At 45.9% G+C, this 18,338-nt stretch overlaps 2 protein-coding genes across 2 annotated transcripts in view; both read right to left on the reverse strand.

Annotated features, from left to right (window-relative positions):
• Window positions 1–8,147: 8,147 nt before the first annotated feature.
• Window positions 8,148–10,853, reverse strand: FAM110B (family with sequence similarity 110 member B). Its single transcript, XM_087864871.1, has one exon. It carries the CDS (start codon window positions 10,699–10,701, stop codon window positions 9,589–9,591), a length of 1,113 nt encoding a protein of 370 aa, XP_087720997.1. The 5' UTR covers window positions 10,702–10,853; the 3' UTR covers window positions 8,148–9,588.
• A 22-nt stretch (window positions 10,854–10,875) lies between these two features.
• LOC123786715 (uncharacterized) overlaps window positions 10,876–18,338 on the reverse strand; it is a 144,976-nt gene continuing 137,513 nt past the window's right edge. Inside the window, exon 6 of the mRNA XM_087864430.1 lies at window positions 10,876–11,009. Within this exon, the coding sequence (XP_087720556.1) occupies window positions 10,994–11,009 (16 nt within the window). The 3' untranslated portion in view covers window positions 10,876–10,993. The remainder of the gene's footprint in view (window positions 11,010–18,338) is intronic.

Here is an 18,338-nt window from a genome sequence, read left to right on the forward strand (position 1 = left end):
CGGGAACCCAAAATGCTGCCCGATCCCTAAACTCAGAGCCAGGAGTCTGGGGGGGTGGGTTGGTTTTATATCGGACGCTCATACACGGGAATGCCCTGAGGAATTCGAAACATGGACAAAACACACCAAGCCTGGGTTCAGACCACATGGTGTCCTTTTCTCACAACTGCAGACCTTGGCCTCACGTTCCTGCACCACGTGCAGCTGTCCGTTCATTGGGAGCACATAGGAAGAGCCTTTAGTGAAATAACCACATGCCCATGAAGTGCCTAAATAAATGTATCAACATTTTCTTCCAAAATAAAACGCTCAGTAGCTCAAGTCCTTAAAATGGTCGAGAACTCGGTGGAGAAATGATGTGCCTGCCTGAAACATTTGGAGCGCCTGCCTGCCGCAGCGGAGAGGCACATAAATAGCTTACCTGGCTGCTGTTCTCCATCTAGTATAAAAAAAGAAAAAGAAAAAAAGAAAAAAAATGGGGGGAGGGGAGGAAACAAGCAGGACAGATTAAGCATGCCTAGAAATCCTGGAAAGCTTCACACTTATTTACACTTTCCAAGGCCAAACATGCTACCCCAAGCACGTTAGAGCAACGAAGTGCCCTCCCTCCCCGTTTCCCTTTTCCCAGTCCGTCTTCCATATGCTCTCAATTACCAGCCACCGCAGTTTCGTTCAGTTGAGAGAGCAATTGCATTCATGCGTGACTTCCCTTTATTTATTTATTTATTTATTTATTTATTTATTTATTTATAATTCCCCAGTTAGCAGAATTTTCAGAGAAGGTGATGGTGAGCGCATGGTTGAGAGGTCAGTGTGCATGAACAGAAAGGCTAAAATGGGAGGTGTTTCTGAACCTGAGACAGTCTGCCAGAAGGGTTCCAATGATTTATACCCAGTAGTGCTACCTCGAGTTTGTATTTTCATATAAAAGGCAAACTTCGGTATTTAAGCAAGGAAATGGGGTATGTTATTCATTCCTTGACATCTGAGGCAAAGTCAAGATAAAGACCAGGCATTCTTAGATTGTTACTGCCCCCCCTCCCAGCCCATCCCAAGTACAGCTCCTCACTGCTTTGTGCTATGGTACAGAGTGAGTAGGAGACTTCCACTTCTTTTTAAGGTCACTGTGCGATGAGTGAGAAATTCTTCCTTATAAAACCCTTTTATGCAGTAAGGTCCATGTTGTGGACTCCTGTGACCTTAAATGCACTGTTTTTTTTTTTTTTTTCCAAAAAACAAATACTAGGGCAAGAAACTATTAAACAGCAACCCCGGCTCTCACTCGTAGAATGACAGTGTCACTGTTAGAGACAAGAGGGGCAGAAGGACAAGCTGATGACGGGATTCCGAGGCCATGAGGTGGGATTGGGTGAGGAGTTAGGTTTGGATTCCTCCATTCATTCCGAAGATACGTATTTTTCAGCATCCCTGTGCCAAGCACTGAACCAGGTAAAGGGGGTAAAAGGCTGCCCATGATAGACAATAACTTAATGAATGGGAGGATTTCAGATCGTGCTAAGTGCCAGGAAGGAAATTAGCAGGGGATAGAGATTAATTCACACAAGGAATCGACTTTACATAGAGTAGCTGGAAGGGGATTTATTGAGGAGTGATCAGTCTGCAATGTGAGGAGGGACTATCAAGAGGAAAAGGGTCTGTGAAGGAGGGCAGCACTGTCCTGGACCCTGGGGCTTGGGGTAAGAGGAGCTTGTGCTGTTTACAAACACGAGTGGGAGCAGACAGAATGGGGAGCCTTGGTGTTGGGGGGGCCAAGGCTGTGAGGAGACGCTTTGGGGTCTTACGGCCTGAGGAGAGGCATTTTTTAAATTTTGTCATCACCACTGTGGAAAACCACTGAACGGTTTAAAGCGGCGGAATGACTCTATGCGCTGTTGGTTTTGCAAAGGTCACTTTTGATTGCTTGATGGGAGTAAATTGAGGGGAGAGCAGAGTGGAGGACCCACTCAGAGGCTATGGTAGTGGTCCAGAGGAGGGTTCCAGAGGCCAGCACGGCGTGGGCACAGGAAGTGGACAGAGGTCGCAGTGCGATGTCACTCTGCCTGCTGTGTCTATGAGAGCTGGCAGGCAGTCTCCTGTGTGCTTTCCTTTTGGAAAATAAGACCCCAGGGACTAGAGTTTGTAATTATGATTCCAAAATGTATCAAGAGTATTTTCCAATATCTGACAACTATAGCATTCTCCCTGTTTTCCATTTAGTGACTTTGAAAGTTGATTAACTGTGAACTTAGGAAATCTGGAATTTTAACCTGCCCCAGAGCCATTTGGAGGGTATTGGTTAAAAAGGCAGATTCCTGGGCCCACTCCTTATACTTCTGACTTGGGATGTCTAGAAAGGAGCTCAGGAATTTGCTTTGTATTGAGAACCTCATGGAATTCAAATATAGTGTTTCAGGGGCACATTTTGGGAAACAGTGTGTTAAGAGCTGGCCCTTTGATCCTGTTTCTTGCTGGAATAACATGGCAGTCTTCTAAGTCTTATTGGTTAGTTTTCTACTGAGGCAATAGTCTGGATGGGCCAGGTTGTGCTGCAGGACAAAATAATGCCCCGAATCACAGTGGCTTACAAGGACAGGATTCATCCCCTGGGGTTTACATATCCATTCTGTGTTGGGGATGGAGGGCTCTCGTCCCCATTGTCTTCATTCAGGATCCTAATGGCAACTCTAATGGGAGCTCCACCTCCTGGAACTTTTCTGGCTGCCATATTGGAGGGAAGAGAACATGGAGAACCTGGGACTGGTTCCTCCCTACTCTAACATGCTCACTTCCATTCATGGCTCATTGGCCACACCTAATGCTTGGAGGGGTGAACATGCAATCCTCTTGTGATCTGGAAGGAGAAGCAAATGGATACTTCAGCCAGTGGCAAAGTCTGCATCAGAGAATAGAGGAGGCAAAGAATCAGGCCTATAAAAAATAGTCCCTAAGCTCTTGAGGAATATGGTGCATCTATGGACAGCGGAGTTACTAAAATAACATGAAAACAGTACTAAGTACTTTCAAAACTGCTAAAAACTTCCTTAGAGAAATCCCTTCATCTCCATTAAGTATTTTTATATCTGCTATGGTTAAATTGAAAAGTATTTTTATATCTGCTATGGTTAATGCATATTAATAGAAAAACTAATTAAAGTTTCTTTAAATATCTGCTAGTTTTTGAGGACAAGGAATACTGCACAGGAAAAATATATATTAACTAAGCCATGTGGTGGAATTGTTAGTGCTGCATGTTGCCCCCCCCCCCCCCCCCCGTTCCCTGGCGCTGGTCCTTTGTGAGGGTGGGGGAACACTCGCGTCTCTGTTCCAGCCACAGCGGCTGACCCTCCTGCTCTGTAGCCCCGTCTGGATCCCACCGCTTCATGGCTCTGCACCTGTTTCCTCCTCTGTAAAGTACGAGAGGGATAGTTGATCACTAGTGTCCCTCTCAGAAGAACCCAGAAGCTTCAGTCCTGATGTGATTGAATATGAGAAGCAGGTTTCGGTCACTCACTGTATGGAAGAATCACAATCCAGTATCTGCAACTGCGTGTTCAGCTTCTGGGGAATGTTCCGTAACACATCGTACCTACCACAAAGAAGTGAAAATGGCTCCCACCCTCCTAGATGCTAAAAATTCATTATGGAATGAGTCTTAACATGTGCTTTATTAACATGGGTTTGCATTTCACTCTTGCCCCTTATTGGATGTGTGCCTTTGAGAAGTTGCTCAATCCTCAGATCTCTCATCTGCAAAATGGATTCCAATTCACTTTTAAAGTTCTTGTGAGAATAAAATGAGATAATGGGACGAAGGGCTTTTAGCATTGCATCTAAGACATACTAATAGTTGTTTCATGAATGTGGAATGAAAAAAATGCCCAATTAGTGAATGACTATATCATTATTATTATCATGGTTTTGTAGGTCGGTGTGCACTTGGCCACGTTCAACTCTGTCAGCTTTTGACAACCTGTCATGTTTCTGGAGATTCCTTCCATTCAGAGAAGAATCGTTTTACAGACTCCATTTCCTTCTCCAGCTAGAACTCTCTCAGTGGCAGGTACATAAAATGCTCGTCAGGGAAGTATTTGGTCCCCTTCAGGCCTTGCCTGCTATCCTGCTCACCATGACAACATGAATCCAGTTCTCTCTGAATTTTCGTTAACCCCACACCTCAATCTAAAGTTCCGGAAACAGCTCTCAGTGCTGTCACAGCCCTGAGGCCAAAGGAACACACATTAGATGACTTTCCTTCTGTTTTACAGATGAGAGAATGGAGGCAAAGTTTTAGGGGGATTGTTCTCAGTTATTGGAGGAAGGGGTTTCAAAAGGCTGCTGAGGCCCATTTCCCTCTGGCTTCTCCTTCTGCTGGGTTTCTGCCAAAGCAAGGGGGTGCGAGCTGAACATATGAGAGAAACCCCCCATGACGGTGACTTGTTCCGAGCCAACCATACCGCCACCAAGCCTGTGGTCCTTCATAGTACATCTCTTGGAAGCCATGTGGAAGCCAATAGAATTCTTGGTCATCTTACGGGGCTAAGTGGACAAGGCAGGTTTCACATTTTCAAAATCGTGGTGAGATTAATCATCCTTTCTGAGTTAAGAATCTATTCAGTTCCTCTGGAGCACCCTTAACCTTGTTATTCCTTCCCCAGTACATCTTCTGGGCAGAACACACCATGTACCTCTTCAAGGATGGCCGAGGGGAGGGATGCTGATTCACCAAATTGCCAAAATGTGTTTCCTGATTGTTGAATTATGGGCAGACATTTATCTCTGTTTACCCTTCCGAAAGTCCTTGGCCAAAAAAGACAGGATGTACCTCCAAAACACAGCACACTCAAAACTGAAAAAACACTCTTCTAACAACAGCCTTGTCTCTTTGGACTTAGCAGGCTCTGTGTTACACATCATGGAACAGCTGAAGTCTTTTTCTAAATTTTATTGGTTACCATTTTGGTAAGAATGAAATTGTTGAAATTCTGAGTGTCTGAGACATGTTTGTATATACAGGCAGAAGAAATTAACAGGATGAATTTAAGAGCACTTTGGTTTTAGAATACAAAACACTTCAGTCTGCCTTTCTGTGGTTTGAGCTGGGCTGTGGCAGGGGGAGGGGGCAGAGCTGGAATCGCAGTGTAGAGTTCAAGTCCCATTCTGCCTCTACTTCCTCTGGGATCTTGGTTAAAGGGCTTCACCTCCATGGAACTGAGGTTTTTCTCCTGTAAAATGGGACAGTAACTACCAGCCTGGGTTCATTTGCTAACACTTATAGAGTAACTGGCACAGGACTTGAAAGTGATAGGTTAAAAAAAATCCAGCCAACCCTTACTAAGCATCTACTAGATACTCTGGGCTGCTGTGCTGTGCACTGGCCCTCTCTGAGATCACAGTTCACATTATAATCATTGGAGACTTATGAATTATTAGGACAGTTCTTTTTTTTAATCTGGCAGAAAAGAAATTGTTTTGAGGAAGGTATACCTTTTAACAATTTACACAAAGGCACTGTTTAAGCTTGCAAAGGCTGGGCCCATGCGCAGGACAAAAATTAGTAGGTAATGGGAAAAGACATCATAGAAATGCAAAAATCTCACTGGTTGATCGTTGTGTTGAGTCTTGAAAGAGCAGGAATCAGCAAGGTCAAGGAGGAAGGAAAAAGCATTCCTCACAGAATGAAAAGCTACTGAAATTCAGCAGTAGTGATTTTTAAAACATGTTCATAAATGCTTTGCTATTCCTTCCTTTAAAAGATGAGGTCTAACTCTCCTCTCCATGAGTGTGGGCTGTATTTAGTGACATGCTTTAAATGTCTTGAACATGGTGAAGGGGTGTGACTTTAGTTATTGGATCATAAAAGGCTCTGTGGCTTCCTCATTGCTTTCTCTCTTGGGTCACTCCTTTCGAGGAAGCCAGACGCCATGTTGTCAGGACTCTTGCCACCACCACATGATTCATCTTGGAATTTTAGGTTCTCCAGCCCCGGTCAAGCCTTCAGAGGATGTAGCCCCAACCGACATTTTGTCTGGAGCCTAATGAGATACCCTGTGCCAGAAGCATCTGACTAAGCCACACCAGGCTCCCTAACCGGCAGAAAGGGAGATAATATTTGTTTGAAGTTGCTGAGCTTTGGGGAAATTTGTTTTGCAGCAATAGACCACTAATACAGTGGCAAACAGTTCTCAATGGAAACTTCCTCTGCTTGGAGCCTGAGGGCCTGGGGACACAGAAAATGGGGTCTGAAAGGTAAATGCCCCACATTCTCTCATAAGAAGTTAGGATATCTCCTTTCAGCAACATGTGCAAGCTGGAGGATGTTTTCACATAGAGGAGCGACACGATCAGAGTTGATTAGGATGTCTTTGGCATGAAATGGGATGGGAGGGAGATTGGTTGGGGGCTGAGGGACCTCCAGCTAGGAGGTTACGGGAAGAATACAGTTCAGGTATGAAGATGGGAGCCTGGATTAAGACAACGGCAGAGCGGGTGGATATTGGGAGTAGTCTTAAAATTTGGTGGTTTTCGGAAACAACCAGTATTTAGAGCCATCTTGTGAAATCATGCTTCAATCTGCATTGTGTCAGGGAAAAGTACACTGAACTACATGATAACTCTCTATTCCTACCAACGTGACGATTATCACCACACACACACACACGCACACGCACACGCACACACGCACACAAGCATGCACGCACACACGAGATACTTTTCGTGCACTAGCAGAACCAGCACTTTGTAAAAAGGACTTCACAATTAGGAAATGTCTTACTCTTAGGATTTAATATGAAGCCTCTGAAACAGTCCTTTATAGAAACTCTAATTTCAAGAACAAAAAAGAAAATAATGAGCTCCCCCCTTCCATAAAGGGAACCAAAAGGCTCACATTTGTCCATTGTACAAATAAGGCCACAGAGGATTAGGCTGAATTATGGTGGGACACAGATTAAACGTGGTTTTGAAATGCTGGAAGCTTCATCAGAATCCATGACTAAAACAGCATAGACAGTGATATTAAATTAGCTAAGAAGTGCTTGCCTCCCAAAAAACTGGTTTCCTTAGAAAAATGACATCTATTTTTGGTATTTCAATAGCTCTAGAAAGAGATGGATATATAAATGCTAAGCCATGAATATTTCAAATGGCCACATTTCTGCCTTAACCGCGAGGGAAGAATATATATGTATACACACACACACACACACACACATATATATACTTATTTTGAACTAAATGAAAGAAACCTATTTTCATTCTATCATCTTGAATGCACTGTGTCATCACCACTGAAAGCTACATTTCCAAATATTTCTTCTGGGAAGTAGAGGTCTAGTGGAACTGATAATTAATCAGAGAACCAGAAAGAATTCCAAATCAGCAGAGAGAGGGTCAGGGAACCACATTCGATTTCCAGAAGGAAAAAGTTAGAAACAGTAATAGTTGGGAATCTTATCATTTCTGCTTCTGAAAATTGCTTTTTAAGCAATGCTTTCTTTTCCATTTACACAGTACATGTAACTTCTGAAGCAATGTGAATCTTCAAATAACTTGATTCAATAGATACTTGAATACTCAGTGTCCTAATAAGAGGAGTTACGATCTGTCCACTAAGAGGAATGCGGTTTCCCTTAAAGGGGAGCATCTATGTCCCTGAAGGCAGAGACTGTGTTGTTGACCCCAGCAGTCCTGTGCCTACTGTCAGGCCCAAAAAGGGGGCCACTCACCAAATGACCTGTTGAAAGAGGAATGAACGAACGAGTGGACAAATGTATGAACTCCTGTAATGCTAATGATGTTGGGCTTGTACAAATAACATTCAAAGGTAGGTCTCCACAGTAAGAACTCATAAATATTTACAACTGAAGGTCTCGCGGAAGATGTGAAAATTTCTGATGTTTAAGAAAAGGTAAAAATAACCCAAGTGTGAACCAAGTAAAAGAGGCAGCATATTTTAGGAACCTTGACAAAACTATTTTAGCAAAAGCACACTGCTATCGCTGTTCAGAATAACTGTGATATGGCAAAAGTAACTTAATGAAAACATGTTCCTTCAAGGCTATCACAAATCTGCTTCTGGCTCACAGTCCAAAGTTAAACTTTTCGTGGCGGGAGCAAAGAAGAGGACAAAGAGAAACCACCACCGTTAGTGCCTGCACCAAAGCTATTTATTAGCGTAACTTTTTCTTTTTTCTTAAAGATTTCATAACAACTGAAGTATGTACAAAGTCTTACAGCATTTACACCATAAAAAGTTTCCCATTAGCTGATGAAGTCAAGGTAGTGCTGTGGAGCACTTCCGAGCATGACCACGGAGCAACGAAGCAGACCGCTACACGTCTACCTCTCGGCTACCACACACCACGGCTGTCAGCTGGTCCACAGCTAACGACCCACCTGCAAGACAGTTACTGGGGAAAGCGGGAATGAGTCGATATGCAGCACTAGAGACCAGAGGGTGGAAAAGCTACATGGCATCATGTCTCTCCAGTTTCCTAGAGCTGCAACAAAGGTCCACAGCCTGAAAGAATAACATATGCAAGACAACACAATCGAACTGCTCAGATATGGTTTAGCTATGGAAGGTATTTGCTTTTGAATGGGAGGCTCTATACCGATATGGCTGGTATTCCCATTTGTGTTCATGCCTTCGGATAGCTCACACCTGCACAAGCCCCGCTCCCCTCTCCCAAATAAATCAACGACACAAGGAGGGAAGGAGAAGGGGAAGAGAGTCAGTATAGAATTAGTTCTTGATCAAAAAACAAACAACTTTTTTTTCTTTAAAGACATTTAGTATCAGCTTTAGGATGGCCGTTCCCGTCAAAAGATTCATAGTAGAAATTTCGGAATCAACCCAAATCAGAACAACATCAACAAAACCCCCAGCACCCAAACTCCTAGATTTAATCACCTTCATTGTTTCTGATTGTCTTTCCTTGGGGTCAGTATTACACAGAAGCACCAACATTTACACACTGATTCGGACACAAAACGTAGCACTGTTGCCCCAACCATTACTTAAGTGGCAGGAGAATTCCAATATGCAAATGATTAACATCAGGCTCAGCGCTTTCTTCCTCAGAAAACCCAGCCTGGTTCTCTACCTTAGGTCAGTCACTGTATCTGTTTGGTGGCAGATCCCACTGATTTTCCCCATTGTTTCGGGCTCACACGTAGGCAAATTGGCTTTTTATTTCAAAAAGATTCTACTCTCAACTTAAAAGCCAGTTGATAAAACTTTTAATTAAGACACAAGAACTCGGGATATAAAAACACAAGAACCACATAAATATTGAAGAAGTTGTATACCGTTTTTCGTGTAAACAGTTTTGCTTAAGATTGAAGCCCTAATCGGATTCTGGCCTGAAACTCTTGGCAGATGACGTTGTGTTCAGCCAGGCTCTGCAGCGATGGTTAACGTGGAAGCCAGGTCAGTCCCCATGTTGACAGGCATGCAACTGGGAAACATTGCACAACAAGCAACACAAAGAGAGTGGAGAAGCTCACAACACTTCAAGGAGACCTCACAACCTTCACGACTGCGGATGCACAGAGACCCATCCCTCCCTCCTTTGCACGCACTTTGTCTTACACGTGGGAGACCTTCTGTGACTCTCTAGCTTGTTTGATGCTATATAACCACTTGATGATCCTAGCATTTCTTTCGATGGCAGAAATGCCATATGGCACCCGGTCATTGGCACTGTCATCATTTCTAAGGTCACTGTTACTGTCCTGAGACTGTTCGCAGTCTGAGCTGATCATGCTTGCGCTGCGGAAGTTGAGGGATATGATGTCGGAGTTAGCCCTTGCAAAGTTTTCCATTCCAAGGTTTTCCAGCTCTTCGGGGTCCAGTCCGCAGTAGTTGAAGAACCTCTCCACGTCTGCGTCCACACGGAAATACCTGTCACTCAAGTCCGACTTAGACCGCTGGAGCGAGGGTCTTCGGCTGACTCCGCAGGCTGGTTCCACCGGGTCAGCTTCAGGGGACTTCATGGTGGCCATGGCCGCGACCTTGGGTTTGGGAGGCAGAGGAGGGGCGGAGCTACTGCAGGGGATCGCTTTTAGGGGCTTCACACTGGTCACTTTGCGTATGTCTGAGGAGCTGTGGGAGACGTGGAGGAAGGACTCCGCCGACTGCTCCAGCAGCCTCCTGCCCACGTGGGAGCCGCCTTCCTGCGGGCTGCCGCGGCCCTGCGTGGGGTACACCTTCAGGGACTCGGCGAACGAGTGCCGGTGCAGGTCGGTGGAGTCTGGCCGGTGGGGCGGCCAGTTCCGGGAGCTGTGCTTGTGTCCCGAGCCCGAGCTGGAGCCTTCAGAGCTGTTGATGATGTTTTTCAGGATCTCGAGCTTCAGGTTCTCCCTCTGCACGCCACTCTCGGTCTTGGCGTGGCTGCCGAACACCCGGAGCGTGGGGCTGCCCAGGGCGCGCTTGGCGGCGGGGCACACCGGGGGCTTGGCCAGCACGGCCGGCTTCACGGGCTCCTGCTTGGCGTTGATGACCTCCTGACTCTTGACATACTTGGCCTTGTCCGCTTCCAGCCTCTCCACGGCACTGAGTCTTTTGGGGTTGGGCTCGGCCTGCCTGCGAAAGTAGTCGGGCCCTTTGTTGAGGATGCGCAGGGGGACGGCCGAGGTGAAGGTGCCCGCGGGGCTGACCGGCTTCACCATGCTACCTGTCTGTAGGGTCTCCGTGGGCATGGTGGGTGGTCTCTCCCCGGCAGCCGTGTTGGATTCTGGTCTGGGCGCCTCCGGATGCGCTGAATAGACACATGTACATGAAGCACAAAGGGCAGCGCGGACGGAGCTTGGAATCTGGGTGTCAGCAGCAGCAGCAGCAGCGGCGCCTCATCTCACAGCTCATTAACTGCCACCGGGGCCTCTAATTCACTTTCCCCCTTTCCAAAAGGCCACAAGCCACAAGTTCCTTTAATCTGCTTAGCTGCCTTTCTTCTCCCCGAAGGATGTGGGAGTCTCCTCCAGGTCTTTGTGCTCAACTGCAGGCAGAGCTGAAACACACAACAACCAACCGCGGGTTAGGATGGGCGAGTGACATCACGGCTGTAGCAACAGAGAAACCCCGCGGCGCCCCCGCCTCCGCTGGCCGCCCGCCGCCCTCCGGCCCAGGGCCGCTTCTGGGCAGCGATTCCCAGGGTCCCGGAGCGCGGACAGCCCGCGCCCGGCGTCCCGGCCCGCGCCTGGCGCCCGCAGTCAGACACGGGTGCTCGGGGGACAGAGAGGGGCTGAGCTTTCCCACGCGTGGGCTCGTGCAGCCGCCTCCCCATTGGTGAGATCCGCCCCCTGATCACGCCCGGTTGGCATTCCTTGCATCAAACTCAGGAAATCCTGGCTGAATGTGGAAATGCGGGTTTGGCAGAGCCGCGTTCCCAGTTCACTGAATGCCCCTGGGTTCCTATGAATCCGGTATCTGCTTTAGGCTACAGCAGCGGTGAATTAGAGTATGTCTCTTTCTCAATGAAGCAAAACTTCTGATTTCTTACTCCCCAATCTCTCGATAACATCTGAAACGAGCACTTCTTTAACTCTTCAAAAACTGAAAACATTGGCAAGAAAGGGGATTGGCAGCAAAGACGAAAAAATTTTTAAAAAGCATGTTTCAGTTATCTTACTTTCGCCAACCAGTATATTTGAAAACACTTTCTTCTGAAAAGCGAGACTATGTATGAAGTTCCTTCTGTTAACTAAAAACTTATTTTTTAATTAAACAAGAAAACTAGAAAAACCTCTAGATTAACCTTGTAACTAGATAATTTAATGATAAGTGCTCCATAATTTTTCACACATAATGAGCAGAAATCAAAAGTTTCTTTGTGGTATGTATTTCCCCAAATCCCCTAGGGAACTAAGAATACAATCTTAAGATGTCAATCATACCTAAATATGTTACTTTATAGAAAACAGGTATAATAGTTAATTATTCATGGCCCTATTATTCATGGCTTTCTGTACAATTTGACCACCCTCTCCCTCAACAAAAACCACTATAAGGAAACATTTATCAGTACTCCCAATATAAATCTATAAGCCATCTTTCTACTTAGTGCACAATATATGTAGCATTTTTCTAAGAACAACTCCTCTCCCTGCCTGTTATTGCTGGCAGAGAACATTTTTGAATGCATCGGCATCCCAAAGTAACTGGTTACAGATTTTTTCAGCATCTTTGGTTATAATTAGGAACATTAAGGGTAATGTATTCAACTAACATCAAATAACTAATTTACAAAATAAACAGAGTGTTATTACTATAAAATTATCTGCTATCATGGTAAGAAAATGAGGTGTCTATTAAGAACAAGCTTGGAGGTGGGGGAAGGGAAGCCTGATAGTTCTCCCTTATCATCTTTTAAAAACTTAATCTCCAAATACACCCATCGCCATGTTTTGTTAAGAGACAATTTTAGTAATCTGCAAAAGGATTTGCTCTAATAAAAATATTTTCCGATGCGAGATTTGAGAAGCCCCAAGGCAATTCCTACATAATGACTTCCTTTAATTGTGCAGTTCTATTATGATACTTCAATTTAGTTGAAAAAGCCACCTCCTCCGCCCTCTCATGAAGATTAAGTGAGATTGCTTTTTTGAACAAATTTCGAATGAAATGCCAGAGGGGAGTGGCAATTTCTCTGCGGCGCCTTTTGCGTTTCTCCATCCACCACACTGGTTTCACCTGACTGGGAAGGTGAACTGGGGTCCCCTTCACTGAGGAGCTCAGAGCCAGAACAGGTAGCAGAGCCTGGGCTCAGAGGCAACCCCACCCCCCACCCTCCCAACTCTCCCTACGTGTGTAAGATCTCCAACTCCATATCTGGGGCTTCCAAATGTGTCCACAGATGGGACAGTGGCAGTACATTTAGGGGCAGAGTGAAGGACAGGATTAAGATTTGCACTCATCAGCTTTGTGCTTAAGGACCAAAGCAAATTCCCGCAAGGCAAGCGGGAAGGTGGCCCAGTGGGTGGTAGGTGACAGAGCTTGTACCTCTTTTCCTGGGGCCTCCACTCCTCATCTGCAATACGAACTGCTTCGATGAGATTCCCAAGATCCTTTCTCCCTTTAAATCGTGTGGTTCTGAGGCGCTAAGAATGAATGAACTATTTCCAATTTCAAAATGGCAACTGGGACTATTGGCGTGTGACTGACTGCACTATGGTTCCTGCATTTACTGTTCTTAGGAAAATAGTCTCTGAATGATGAGTTGTCCTTATCACCTAATGTGAACTGGCCTTGAAGCCCATGGTGGCCGGCACACCTGTCTTCCCTTCTAATTCCATCACACGAGGACCAGAAGCCCAAATATCCACACTGCCACTGCCCCGACTTTGCAGCACGCCCTGTCTGTTACGGCGGGCTCTGGGGCCATTGGAACACTAAATAAGAATTTTTACTCTCAACTCGCAAGACTGACGAACACCAGTCCATTTACCAGGGCGCACCCCTAAGGAAGCTCACTGGCCTGCTTTCACACAGATTTCATCATGGGGAAAAAAAAAGGCGTGAAAATGGGTAAAGAGAGGCAGACGCCTTCAGGAGGGCTCCTGCAGGCACGCCCTTCTGCTCCAAGCCATCTAACCTTAGGGAGCATTTTCCAGAACAAAACCAGTGTGAAAGAATTACGTGAGAAAGGCACTGACTGCAACCACTTTCCACTTCATTTCCTTTTGGTTCTGCCCCTTCCCTCTCTCTTTCTTCTGTCATTCCCAATTGCGCTAATAAGTTTCAACACACTGATATTTACACATGACCATGTTCAGAGTTTAAAAGTTTTAATTTGAACTCTTTGGAGAGGACAAGAGAAAGCATCTTTTTGGAAGAACCGAAAGCAGAGGACAATGCTGTAGGACAGGTCGGGGGCTAGACCATCTGTTTTAGCCCACAAACTATACCTACTTCAAACATAACAAAGGGGCTTAGGCTGCTCCTTCTTCTGATGCTTCTATAATCCCTAACTTCTGCTCTTTCACCTTTCAATGCTTCAACAGTGTTGGCTGGGACAGAGCTGTATATTCCCAGAGTTCTGCAGTATAGGCTTTGTTACGATGTGGACTAAGTACATTTGAAAAGACGGGTCAAATGGTAGATGACACACCCGGAAACCTGGGGCTACATCTCGACGTCATTAATTTGACAACCATGAACTGTGCTCAGGGAGCAACATAGCTCATGACCCCCTGCTGACTCAGCCTTGCCACTGGCCCCTGACACCTGGGCAGACCCCTCAGGTGCGGCCAGGAGAGGCTGCTATCTCCTCATCTTGTTCCAGGAAAGGAAAATTAGATCTCAGCGGCAGAGGACTGCAGGAACAACAGTCATTATACAGTCCTGCTTGATCCTTGACTTATGGCTAAGAAGAGGGAACATAAGCCAGAGGGAGAGAGAAACGTCCACTCACAAACTATTTGGCTACATGCGACCACGTTGAATATTCATTTGAATATTTCATGAAAGTCTGAAATGAACTGGAGAATAAAGCGTGGCAGAGCCGAGGTAGAAAACGGTCCACTGAACCAGGGCACACATGAACTCCACTGCGATCTGGCCTAGGGCGATGGGGGCAAAGCCCTGCCAGCTCCTTCCCCGTGGAGAAGCCAGGCTAGAGGGTCACATTATCTGGGCGGGAGTCCTGCTCTGGCTCTGAGGGCTGAAGTGCCACACCAGCCAGGCACAGGGGGCCCAGAAACAAATGGTGGCTGCCACTCACTTTAGCAGTGTTTCTCAAACTTGAATGTGCTTTGGACTCCCTGGTGATGTCCTTGAAATGCAGAGTCCTGAAGTAGATTTGGGGTGGGGCCCGAGCTTCTGCATTTCTCTTAGATCCCAGGTGGTGCCCAGGAAGCTGGTCTAGCCTTGGAGCGGCCAGGGGAAAGGGAAGGAAGCCCACTGCTGCACTAGGGAGCACAAGGTTAGAAACGAAACGCCTCTGGCACAGAGGAAAACAAACCAAGCTTTCTTGTCTCTTAAATGAATTAAAGTCTGGGGCTTTGGGGGCACAGAAATAGCAAGCAGAGAATTCAAAACTTTTAAACCAAAGTGGACTGAACCTTTTCTAACGTCAAATCTGCCAGATGCTCACAGGGGCTGCTAGGTAGACTAGCATCCTCCCCTAACGTATGACATTGGGGAGACCCAGTGAGCTAGGACTAAGAGCATTTGCAACCCTGAAGGCAGTCCGGGACAGAAAATGAGTCCTGAAACATACACTTTATATGAAAAATGCTTAAAAGCCAAGTTCCTGGAATCCAGGTACCCCGCACCTCAATGCCCCCGAGGTCTGGCTGATCATGGGCAACTGCGGCTCGTGTGAAAGGGGCCTCCAGCTAAGGGCTGCTATGGGGACTGCGGTTCACTATTGAAGCAGCAGATCCAGAGCTCTGCAGAAACTCTCCTGATTTTAAAATTCAATTTGTGAAACACTGTAGGCCAAGTGCTTCTGGTAAGTAAAAAGAAAGAGATAGTTAATGTCTAATTGGTCTTTAAATTGTAAGTAGAAAGCAAGCATTGCAGTTAGATCAAGGACCTGAGTTTGAACACAGTTCCAGACCCACCCATAGAAGTTTCTTAAATATGTGAAGACTGGCCATTTCCCACATGCCTTCTGGCCCGGAAGAGGTGGTAATATTGTTGTCAAGGGGGAGTCTAATTCAATTTCTAATCACTGAACATCTCCACGTTGTGACCTTATCTATGAAAATTGAATGTGTTGAGCTTGAAAACGTCTTCAGTTCAAACATTCTTGGAGGCAAATAATAAAAGAAGCAGTTTTACCTTTGAGGTTAATAAGGGTTCTTGAAGAACCGATCTTTCTAATTTCCTAACATGTCTGATCACAGAACACCGACAATACATATACAATTGTGCCATGTCGCTTTCTGACTTCTTTGTAATAGTATTTGTGCTATTGACTTTAAGCCATCAAACTCCAACTTGCTGGGGCTGGGGGGGTCACTCTCACAGCTCTATTCTTGGGTTTTCCCATTTAAGGACAGAGAAACATCCTTGTCAGTGAAATAAAAATGCACAGTTTCACAGGACAATGTTACCTTTTGAATTCCTTACAAATGTGAGAGAAATGCACTCACAATATATGAGTGCTCACGGAATGATGGGCTGTGTTCCATCAGTTAGTACCTGTTGATGGAGCAATTTGGTGTCAGGTGTAAAGAAACAGGAAGTCATGACAGTTTAGAAAAAAAGGATTCAAAATGCATATGACGGATATGAATTGAATAATGCTGTGACAAATGTGGCAGGACTGTCCTAAAGGACTTGCCCACAAACCACTTCTCAGTAGTCAGATGAAAGGCAGTGAGGATCTGGAATAAAGGTGCGGGAGGCGGGGCCATCCACTCTCGAAGTGGCTGTCTACTGAGTTCATGGTACAATCCAGAAACATCGAAGACAGCCAGTAGCTGGTGCGGAGTGCTAGGGGGACAGTGGTCAGAGACCCCATGGGGATGGTGGGGGCAGATGGACTCCAGATTTTAGGCAGAGTACGGGGAGCACACTGAAGGGGAATGAAGCATCAGTGACAGGGTCAGATCTGTATTTTTAAGAAATCCCCCTGGCGGCAGAGAATGGGTGGCAGGAGGGGGGAGCCAGAGGGGCTGTGGAGAGGGGCCGGTCAGAACTGTCCAGGGGAGGGACACAGCGGCAGGGCTCAGAGTAGCTGCCTTTGGGTCTGAACTCTGGCTCAGCCCCATAAAGGCTGAGTAGCCTTGGGCAGGTTACTGTACCTTCCTGTGCCTCAAGTGTTCCATCTGCAAAGTGGGTATAAAAATAGTACCCACCTCTTTATGGGATTTGAGGCGGTTCAATAAGGGCCCAGACACTTTTTGTTGACATAACAATTATGAGAGGTTGTCTCTGGGGATGGAGAGAAGCATGGACAATTTCAAGAGATGTTGATGAGGTACACTGGGCTGACCCTGGAGACGGACTGGCTGTGGAGGGCGAGGGGGCGTGTTGAGGATGACTCTGGGCTTCCGGTATGACTACTGAGAAGTGGTTTGTGGGCAAGTATACAGTCTCTCTTCCATTCCTCCCTCCTTTGCATACCAGGCCTGAGCCAAACCCAACTATGGCAAGCCCCTGCAAACCAGCTGTGCTCACGCACACATCGGGCCGCCGATGTTTTTTGAATCAGCAGGGTGTCACAGAATTTGTCACCTCCTTAATATGTATCGCACATAGTTAACAATACCGTGGTTATCACAAAAAATTATATTTAGAAGCAAAATGCATTTATAAATAATGTGTAGTTCTGGGGGCTAAAGGAAGCAATGCCATTCCACTTGGAAGACACTGATTTATTCATTTTAATGAACATGCCATGTTTTCAACATCTTCCCTTCCGAGTGCATACTCCTTTGTATTCGTTTCTTTTATGCTGCGAAAATAACTTACAAACAATGCAAAAGTAAAAGAGCATATCGAAAGTGGAAAAGTAAACGGGGAAGTGGCGAAAGTATGTTTCCAAATACGGACTGAATTTGCACACTACTGACTGAACAGAAACTAAGAAATCAGAGGGCCAACCATCTGGAAGCATTAAGTCAAAACCACTGCCCTTTCAGGACCTGTACTTTTGCAATTACTGAATGACGTGCCTCGTTCTTTCTTGTCGTCCGGTGAATCCCGCTCATCTATAATTCTGACGGCTGACTCTTCTCTTTTCTGACCTCAGCATTGCCGTCAGCATCAGCTCCAAGCTGTAAGTGAAATTATCTTCTGGCCAATCACACTTGTATATTCTTGGAAGCCAGGGGCTTTTCCTTTTTAAAGATTTTAAAAGATTTTATTTATTTATTTGACAGAGAGAGAAAGCACAAGCAGTGGGAGCGGGAGAGGGAGAAGCAGGTTTCCCACTGAGCAGGGAGCCCGATGTGGGGCTCGATCCCAGGACCCTGGGATCACGACCTGAGCTGAAGGCGGACAATTAACCAACTGAGCCACTCAGGCGCCCCCAGGGGCTTTTCCTAATAACATTTCAACTTTTGATTCCAGTATCCTCATCATTTTTCAGCTTATTTTTTCAGTTGGCTAGAGGAGGTCTTCATATGTTATTTGGTAACCAATCCTGGCCCTAGGTTTCCATTATTTTGTTTCAATTTTCCACATGTTGGGTAAACCACTTCCCCACTTTTTCAGCACCCCTGTTAAGCCCTGTTTCTCCTGATAAGACCATTCTACACAACTGCAGGACAGAAACAGATGTTGGAATGGGTGCACAGATGCGGAGAGGCCAACTCTTAGCTTCTAATGACTTCCCAGATATGGACCAAGAAGTGATGTCTATCTCACTGGCTCTCATACAATGTGC

The sequence above is a fragment of the Ursus americanus genome, chromosome 9, assembly GCF_024610735.1.
Source record: "Ursus americanus isolate L20-20 chromosome 9, mUrsAme1.1.p, whole genome shotgun sequence".
NCBI classification, from domain to species: Eukaryota; Metazoa; Chordata; class Mammalia; order Carnivora; family Ursidae; genus Ursus; species Ursus americanus.

Bases quoted from the DNA above. Each gene is read 5' to 3' on its own strand.
- FAM110B (XM_087864871.1), bottom strand. From the start codon at position 10,701: ATGCCCACGGAGACCCTACAGACAGGTAGCATGGTGAAGCCGGTCAGC.